A 9,979-nucleotide genomic window follows, 5' to 3' on the forward strand; every position below is an offset into this window, starting at 1 on the left:
TAATGTTCGAACGAGGCCTTAGTGAGTCATGTCTACAACCAACTTCAACTAATTCTTTTGAGTATGAATCCAAAGAAGCTTTTGGGGGGAAAAGAAAGTAGCTACCAAAAATATGAGTTTGGTAAATCAAATTTCACTATAGAGTATAGTCTTAAATGCATGAAATTATTTTGGGGAAGAAAATAAATATGCATTAGCTGCTAGTACACCATATATTAAAGGTTGTACTAAATGAACTATGCCAAAGATTTCTGATGAGAGCCTTGTTGTCATTCTTTTCAGTAATGGTGAGAAAGGGTAATGTTAAATGACCAAAAAAAATTGGTCAGAAATTTTAAAAATTTATAATGATTTTTTTTATATTTTCAAATAGATTGATTTTTATTTCATTTTTAATTAAAATATATCAAAATTAAAAGAATAAAAATATTTAAAAATAAAATAATAGAGTGTAAAATATATTATTTTATTATTTTGATTAAATTTTTTGACCAAAAAGATTTCTCCTACGAAAAAAAGAGAGGGAGTAAATAGAGACAACTTACCACTGAAGCCCCTTGTGGCATCTGCATTTACTTGTGTCATCATGTTAAATGATTATCAGCAATCATGGACATGAATTTTAGAAGAAGAAAAACCAACTTTTATATATATTCTTATCTATTCGTTCCAATTTATAATTTATTTGACTTGACTTGATTTGATATCTATGAATTAAAATAAATTATATAAATATTTATATAATTATAAATTATTTATTAAAAATAAGTCATAATCGAAAATGAAGGAGTATAAATTTAATCTAAGCCACTTTTGGTACAGTAATAAAATGTTAGACCTTAAAAGAGTGCATAACTGCATGTGTAATAAGGTATCAAGGTTCATATCCTCCCTATGGAGGAATTTTTCTTTTCCTTGGGTGTGTTTGATATTTATATTAAAAAATATTTAATAATTTGATTTATAAAATTATACGAAAGCACAAAAAAATAAAATTGGTGAGGCAAAAGGATAAGGTATAAGATATTTTCTTAGTTAGCTAGAGTGGCAAAATGCACAAGTATTTTTTTCATTTAATTTAGATAGGAAAGTAATAACCAGATATTATGGGTTGGTTTTTTCTGCAGTGAATAATATAAATAGGAAGGTCGTCAGTCGCTGTATACTTATTGTTAGATGGTCCATCACATCTTCTGAGGTTCAAAATCATCACAAAAATAGTCCAAAACAGATTTTTCGTTATAATAATAAAAATATATTGTATGTTTTTTCCCTTTTATTCCTGTTCACACGTAAGTAAATTAAAGGAAAAAATACTTCTCTCTCTTTAATTTTATTTTTATTGTTATGTTATGTAATCATTTCAAAGTGTAATAAATTGGACATTAGATAATTGTATTTTCTAAGTAAAACTTAAGTTTCAAATATAATAAATTTTATAATCTAATAAAATAAAATTTTTCTTAAAATAATAATTTTTTGAGAGAAGTGTGAATACAACATCTAAAAATGGATAAAAATTTCAGTAATGTACATCTGAAGTGTTCAAAAGTAATTTAATTTGAAGAAATTGTGTGCACTATAAGTATACTTTTGATGGTGACTACAAAATCGGATATATTTGTTTTTTATTTAATAGGTTGTGAATTGAGTTTCATTAAAGATTCATTTTAAATAGGTAAGAATAAATTTGTATTGATTGGAGCTTTCCGTTAAAGGAGTACGAATAACAAATTGTCATTGAAGAAATTATGAATAATCCACGTAGTATAAGTGATATAATAAAGGGAATTATGAATAATCCACATAGTATAAGAAAATAATTAATAACGTAATAAATTTATTATTTTATTTCTATTAATTATGAAGTAAATAAAATTTTTTATATTTTTTAAAGTAATTAATCATTTAATTAAAAATATAATAGATTAAAAAATTATTCTTCCTTAATTTGACAAAATAGATAAATAATTAAAAATAACTACAAAGAAAAAGTGAAAAAATAAAAAAAAAGACTAAGGAAGTATAATAAAAGGTAAATACACTATTTAACAAAAGTTAACGGAAATTATTTTACCCTTTTTGAAAAGAGATAGTTTTATCATTCATGTATATATTCTACAATTATACCATTTAGTCAAAGAGTTAAATTGTTTTTATTTTAAGAAAATGATATTGAAGAAAAGTTATTAGCACTTACATTGTTCACTATAAGAGAAAATTGATCAAATATTCATCCAATCTATTATCTTGAATTTTTTACTATATATTTAAATTTTACGAAAATTTGATTATTTCTGAAATTTTGAAATTTAAAATTATCATTTTTGTAAATGCTAATATGGCAAAGTGAGTGTATTTCACTCTCCTGAGAGAGTGAGTACCGAAAAAAATATTAGAACATTTTTTAGAATATATATATATATATNCGCTTCCATCTTTGTAAATGGCCGACCCACAAAGTTAATTAGGTTGGTAAATTCTTATTTTGATTCTTCGGAGCATCAAATTTGTAATTTTAATTCAAAATAACAAAGAATCTTGAATTTTCGAGGAAATCCACATTCAACTTTCCTCCGTTGTTATGTATTCATTAACTTCAATTTGAAAAATTTGACATATGCATTTGTGGAAATTATCTTAATACCAATCAAGTAGTAAACAAAATGACAAATGGGAATCAAAATCATTGTCGACCTTTTCCTCTTCAAAATTGTAGTGACTGATAGACATTTGGTGGTTATAGTAATGGAGAAAATGGTGATAATATTATTGAGTTCAAAGAGATGGTGAAAAAATAGAAGAAACAAGTAAAAATTAATAAAAAAAAGTGAAGAAAAACTTTTTTTAATAGAATTTCCACATGTCAAACGTGTGAGTTTCACCCATCAACATAAACATGATTGTAACATTTTAGGGGTACAATAATTTTGATTTTAAATAGTTCGGGGAGGGGGAGGGTGTGTGATAGGCTTCCGTGAAGTTTAAGTGTGAAAGTTGAAAATTCGATAATAGATTAGGGTGTCATTTGATCATTTCCTCTACACTCAGTAATAAATTGACATTAATAAAAAATATTTAAAATCTTTATTGATATTAGTTAAAGATCAATAAAATCAATATCTCTAAGGATTTTAAATACGCATACAAAAGACGATATTATTATTAAAAATTTATATTTAATAATAACTAAAAATTAAGGCCAAAAATTAATTATGAGTAATAATTTTTGATGCAGTGAAACACAGAAAATAAAAGAGCGCGTGCAGTGAGTGGTGATGATAAATGATTGCATTTCAATATCGGATCAATGGCCTGTCTCCACATTTGGTATTGAAAAACCCCCAGGTCTCGATCTCTCTCACCCATCTAAGTACTCTATGAAATTTAAAATTACATAATTTAGAATTCTTGATTTTAAATAATTTATTTATTAAGAATAAATACATATTTCAAAATTAAATTGTTATTAAATATAATTTTTTAAAAGAAATTAATAAAAGTCATATAAATTGAAATTTGAAAAGTATTTAGTATTGGCCAATAATAAATACTTTCTCCTTCCCTAGTTAATTGTTCATTATCATTTTATCTCTAATTATGAAGTTGGTGAATTAAACATTTAAGCTCTTTAAAAAAATTATCTTTTTCTAAGTAATTAATTGAGGGTATAATATATAAAAAAAATTATTATTTTTTATTTGTTAAAATGAACAAGTAACTGGAAATAATTTTTATAAAAAAAAAGTAAATAAGTAATTAAAGGGGAGGATAGCTTCTTGCACCATGCGTCTTGTGACTAGCTGAAGATTCCAAATCTTTTAACTATATTATGCGAATAGTATTTAAAGTGAATTAAATTTATTTATTTATTTTTTTTAAAAAAAGAAATTAAATACAAAGGAGAAAAATAACAATTATACTTCAATGACGGAACTTAATACAAAACAAAAAATATATTCGTAGGACGAAATATATGATTGAAATTATGAAAAAATTTCTTTGAAAGATGTGACTACTTAACTATGCAAGACCACAAGGGTGGCCCTGGCTTCCTATCTTCAAAAGATTTTTGGTTTCATTTGAATGCACAAATCAGTACTACGAAGATATAGTTGTAGGAACTAGAAAGTTCATAACACACCATAAGTTATTTGTACTTAGAGAGTTTGTAAATTGGATGCCACCCTTGTTTGTATTGGACATAATAATATACTAGTAATAGTTTTTAAATTTGACGAAATTTCACATGCATATATAAACTTACTTGTTACTATTTCGAGCAACACGTCTACATGACATTTTTCTTATATATATATATATATATATATATATATATATATAATTAACTCTAAATCCCTTACCTATTATGTTGATTATACCATAAAGCATGTAATTCTATTAATAACTGATTTGCTTGAACTTATATGTCAAATTGTTGAAGATTGTCAATGAAGCGGCTACGCTACTTAATTAATAATCATTAATTAGCAGTACTGTTTCACCTAATCATAATCCAAGTATAACAAAGTTCTGTACCTACTATACCATGTCCATTGCTAAATTATGTAATATTAACAACGGTCAGGTTAAATAATTTCTCTGATATTTTCTTACATTTTTCTTTTTTTAAGAAAACTAGTATACATATTCGGTGCACCTAATAGGATTAGCTCATTCCATTTTAAAGTGCATTATTTCTATTTGAAGAGTAAACAACTTTTTTCGAGTATAGAAAAAAGGTACAAATAAATTCGTCTATTGAGTTTTGTATACTTGTAAAAATATCATTTTGAGTTTGAGATTTTTATTGAAAGTCGACATGCAATTGAAAGACTAGAAATAAGGTGGTTTCTGCGAGTGGATCCACCTGATATCTACTAGTTCAAACAGAATCAGTAATTTTGATTGATATATTTTATTAAGAAAATTATTTAATAACATATAAAGTATTTATTTATATAGTATCGACTAAGTAAAAAAAAAAGGAATTCTTTTTAAAATCATTGATTAAATTTTCTAGCTCAGCTTATGACCCAGCCAATACTAACGGTTTGTCGCAAGTTCCATTTAGGAGAATACGCTGTTATAAGTGATTTAATCGGAAGAGTAATTACAGGGCTTATAATAAATGGAGTAAAATAATCAATGAGCAAAAGTTATATAGGGCAACCAATAGGGGTGAGCCGTAGGCACTTTTGAGTGGTTCAGAATAAATATGAAAATTTTGATTCTAATATCTGATTTTTAAATTAAAAAATCACAATTCAAATAAGTTAAAATTTGATTGAATTTTTTAGTTCAATTTTAGATTAGTTTATTAGGATATTTTAAATTTTCAATTTTGAGCCTTTCAAATTGTATTTTGTTTCGTAGAATGTATAACTTTCTATAACTTACATTGAGGATATCATACGGTAATAAATGGAACATAGAATTTTGTCACTAAGCGTTTGACTAAATAGGATCATTCAGATATTATTGAATATAGATATTAGGGGTGTTCACAATCGAACAATAATCAATAAATCAAACGTAAAATTAATTTATTGGCTTATTGATATTGAATTTGATAAATAAATTAGAATTTTACAATATACAACTTATCGATATAATGGTGGATTATTCAACTTTATTTACAGGATAAATCATTACCCCCTTAAGAATTATCAATACTTATATAGTATGGTAAGAAAAGAAAAAGCATAGCTAGACAATGTACAATCCAGTAATTGTTCGATAATTATTAATTCATTATGAATCAAACGATATATTATTGATTGGCTAACAAATCAGTAGATTGAAAAACCTTGATCTTATAGGTCAAACTATTAAACAAAAATTATCCGCCCGATCCATCCAACAAACAAATTAATAAATATTTTCTCTAAAATATTCTAAGAATAAGATAAATAATAAGACCGGCGAAAATAGGTAAGCGGTAGGGCATAATATTTTGAACCTATAGATAGGGCATTAAGGCACTAATCTATTGAACCTATAAAATTAGACTTGTTAGTGTAATAAAACACATATAACATGGGCAGGGGCAAATAGAAGATGAAAAAATATCGGATTTTCAAATATCTAACAATTCATCATACAAAAATCTGAAAATCAATATGAAATTAAAATTAAAAAAAAAAAAATTCAAGGATCAAAATATAACTTCAAATCGAAATTTTGAATTGCCCAAACTACGACAACCCTAAGTAATCCACATATACAAAAATAGAAATAAATTCATATTTTATATTCAATAATAGTGTTCATTATATTATTTTAGGATATTTAATAATAATTATTTATTTTAATGAGATAAGTGAATAATTTTAAATTTAATTCCTAATTATATTTATAGGTAATTATTGTCATTTTCATATGATATTTTTAAATATATTGTGTTTATTATTTTAAGAATGATACAATAATATTATCTTCTATTTATAAAGAAATATGTCAAGTAAATAGAGGACGACTATTTTTGAATTAATGGAATATAGGTTTAGTAGTTGGAATATAAAGAGGGATATGTGCAAGTTTTTACGTTATATATTTTTTCCTTGGACGGCTCAAAATTCAAATGCCATTCACTTCTACTTGTTCATCAGTTATGTAGCAGCCATTTTTAGATCATCCGACCAAGAACACCCACAGCCTTGTTGATACGCAATCCGTTTCCCTTTTCCATAACAGAAAGGTTAATTGTTTCTACACTATTCCTCTACCCACTGACTGGGTCGTTTTTAGTTTTTGGCCCTTTTTGATTGGGACACAGATAAATAGGGAATTTGGTAGTGGGGAAAGGAGAAAGAAATATGATGGTAACTGCTGAGCCTCTCTGTTCTCCGCCTTATTCTTTTGACTTCACTAACCTTTCCCCCTTTTCTTCTGTTTAGTTTTTGGCATCAACTGTTCTTTGATCAATGCAGCTCTCACACGTATTATCAAAGTTAAAGGTTTTGGATTAACCCATTGATTTTTTTTGTCGTTAAATCAATTAAGGCTGTTTGTTCAGATTTCTATTTTAGTTAGAAAAATATCGAAAGATTTGATCTGTGTGGCTTTCCATTGATGGCAAACAGCGTGCCCTCTTTTTCTCAGAGAACAGAAGGTTCCATTCTCTCTCTAGTTTTGCCTCTTCGATTCCAGTGATTCTCTTCTCTTGAATTTTTTTTAGTTTTCCTCGATTTGGTTGCTTAATCTTGGAATCTATACCTAATTTAATTACACCACCCACCTTAATCATCTGAGAATGTTCTTCTAATCTCTCTTCTATCCACACACACGAAAAAAATAATACCATTTGATTTCTTTAGCCAACCACTTTGGGGGATAAAGTATAACGTTTTCTTCCGTCTGCTCTGGTTTATAATAATGGGTTGTGCAACTTCGAAGCCGAAGGTGTGTCACAAATGCAGGGCCCCCTGTTCACCGGTGCGCCGGAGCTATTCAATGCACGACGATGGCTACCATATGGTGGCTCTGACTTCATCCACTTTAGGATCTCTGAAGCTTGATCCGATGAACCAGAGTCAATCTATTAAAGACGGAGATACATCTTCTTTTGATCTTTGTGATTTTGATGAAGTGAAGAGCAGTAAAGAAGAGTTTGCTATGGGTTTGATTGAAGCAAAAACATGGTCAGAAATGATCAATGAGAAAATCCCCAAAGTGGTTCCGAAAACCCCTGTTAGAACTCCACCTGGTGAGCCAGAAACTATCAATACTTGGGAATTAATGGAAGGTCTTGAAGATTCTAGTCCTCTTAAGCCTGTTCATCATGTTCGCAGTTTTTCATTCCATGTTTCTCCAAACCCAGTTTCATCTCAGTATGATCTTCCTACGCCCAGAGTTAAAGATCATATCGAAGGTTCCCCAAAGCCATTGTGGGAGGAGGTAGCTGAAGATGAAACGAACTCAAGTTCAAACGACACATCAATCGTGTCCGAGTTTGATTCTGAAGTGATTTCTACATTCAGAAAAGCATTAGAAGATCTCCCACCGGCAAACCCATTTCACCTTAAACCGTTGATTACTGAAAATCAGAAGCCGGTGGCCGACGAGGAAGATCCATTGGAGATAACAGATGTGAAGAAAGTAACAGAGTACAAGGTAAGTAAAGATAAACTTGTTGTTTATTTCACTAGCCTGAGAGGTGTGAGGAAAACATATGAGGATTGTGGCCATGTTCGTGTGATTCTGAAGGGATTAGGTGTCAAAATCGACGAAAGAGATGTATCAATGCATTCAGGGTTCAAGGAAGAGCTGAAAGAATTACTGGGAAATGAATACAGTAGAGGAGGATTGCCTAGGATATTTATGGGGGGAAAATACATTGGTGGAGCTGATGAAATACGTCGAATGAACGAGGATGGAAAACTCGAGAAATTTGTAGAAAACTGTGAAAGAATTGAGGATGGTGGTGTCATTGGAGGTTGTAATTGTGAGGCCTGTGGAGATATTAGATTTGTACCTTGTGAGACATGTTCAGGGAGCTGTAAAATCTATTACGGAGCAGATTATGAAGAAGATAATGAAGATGAAGAAGAACTTGAAGAAGATGAATATGGCTTCCAACGATGTCCAGATTGCAATGAGAACGGGTTAATTCGTTGTCCAATTTGTTGTGATTAAGGTTGATCACAAAATTTTCTTGTGTCTTCCTTTTTTTTTATCCCTAATTTGGTTTGGATTAATTTTAATTACTTTTGGATGATGTTTGTTGTACAGTGAAGAGTTTTGATTGAGTTTAATATAGTCATAACCAACCATAAACATATTCCAAGCTCTGGAGTTGTGGTGTTAAAAGTCTTCTGTAATACATTTTCCAGGTAAAACGACAAGCTTATACAATTTTGAATTTTTCCCTTTATAAAGTAATATATAGATATTGTACTACATACTCTGGAGTTGTAATTGCTTAGTTTCTGTATTATTTTTTTTTAATCCAGTTTGACTCCAACTCGAATTTGAAATTTAAAGTTTAAATTAGGAGTTTATATAAAAAAAAAAAGAAAAGAAAAGTACCGTTACAATGAGTATTTATGTATTCATGATAATACAATCTTTAGGTAGAAATTAACTACATATACAAAAGGATTTGAAAAGAAGTGGTGCCACTGATTTAATAAATATGCATCCGTCGGCCGACGAAATTTAAGTGCTTTGGGTTTGGTTGGTTTTTATTGATTCAACGGAGCCATTTTAAAATTTGTGTCTAATGTTTGATCAAAAGCGTTTTGAACAAGGGAAATATTTTGTTGCTATTACCATTTTTTTATTAAATGTGTCCGAACTCCACATAGATAGATAGCTACTTGTTTTGGTTATGGTTTCATTTCACCCAATGAAACAAATATAAATTTTGCTTGTTAGATTATTTTGATCTTTAATGTCTATATACAATGCAATATACTTAACTACTATGAACAATATAATTTCTAGTAAAGCATGTTCAATTGATCATTCTTGGGCCCACCATTACTTGCATCTTTCAAGGATTTAGAAGAAGTTGTGATATCTCATCCATAGACAGTTCGATCTTTTGCAAAATCTAAAGTTTATGTCTTTCATCCGAATCCAAATAATTTTTTTTTAAATAATATATTGATTGGGCTTATTGACTGAACCTCCAACGATAACTCATCAAAGTAGTTAGAATCGTTTGTTTAGAATCAAGTTATCTCAAGATCAATTATTTTGAGATTGATTATCTTCGAATAATTTATCTCATATATGAGATAACTTATTTTGTCACTATGCTATAAATGGCAGGAACAATACACTAAAATTTTATTCTTTTTCTTTTCAAAACCAATTTTTTGGGTTTTAAAATAGTATTGAAATTGAATTTGGGTTTTTGCATTAATGATGTTGAACATTATAATCAACTCGATCCAAATTGACTTGCAAAGTAATTATAATACACATTTTAGATGACATACAATAGTTGATAAAATCTTCATTAGCTTGATAT

The 9,979-nt window shown here is 28.4% G+C and overlaps 1 protein-coding gene across 1 annotated transcript; it reads left to right on the forward strand.

The window, feature by feature from the left end:
* Positions 1 to 6,545: 6,545 nt before the first annotated feature.
* On the forward strand, positions 6,546 to 8,901 carry LOC107011841 (uncharacterized protein At3g28850). Its single transcript, XM_015211498.2, has 2 exons — positions 6,546 to 8,638; positions 8,734 to 8,901. Exon 1 carries the CDS (start codon positions 7,378 to 7,380, stop codon positions 8,635 to 8,637), a length of 1,260 nt encoding a protein of 419 aa, XP_015066984.1. The 5' UTR covers positions 6,546 to 7,377; the 3' UTR covers position 8,638; positions 8,734 to 8,901.
* Positions 8,902 to 9,979: the final 1,078 nt, after the last annotated feature.

Source organism: Solanum pennellii, chromosome 2, assembly GCF_001406875.1.
Source record: "Solanum pennellii chromosome 2, SPENNV200".
In the NCBI taxonomy this organism is placed as follows: Eukaryota; Viridiplantae; Streptophyta; class Magnoliopsida; order Solanales; family Solanaceae; genus Solanum; species Solanum pennellii.

What these genes read in the sequence shown, in the direction of transcription:
- LOC107011841 (XM_015211498.2), top strand. Translation starts at nt 7,378, where the DNA reads ATGGGTTGTGCAACTTCGAAGCCGAAGGTGTGTCACAAATGCAGGGCC.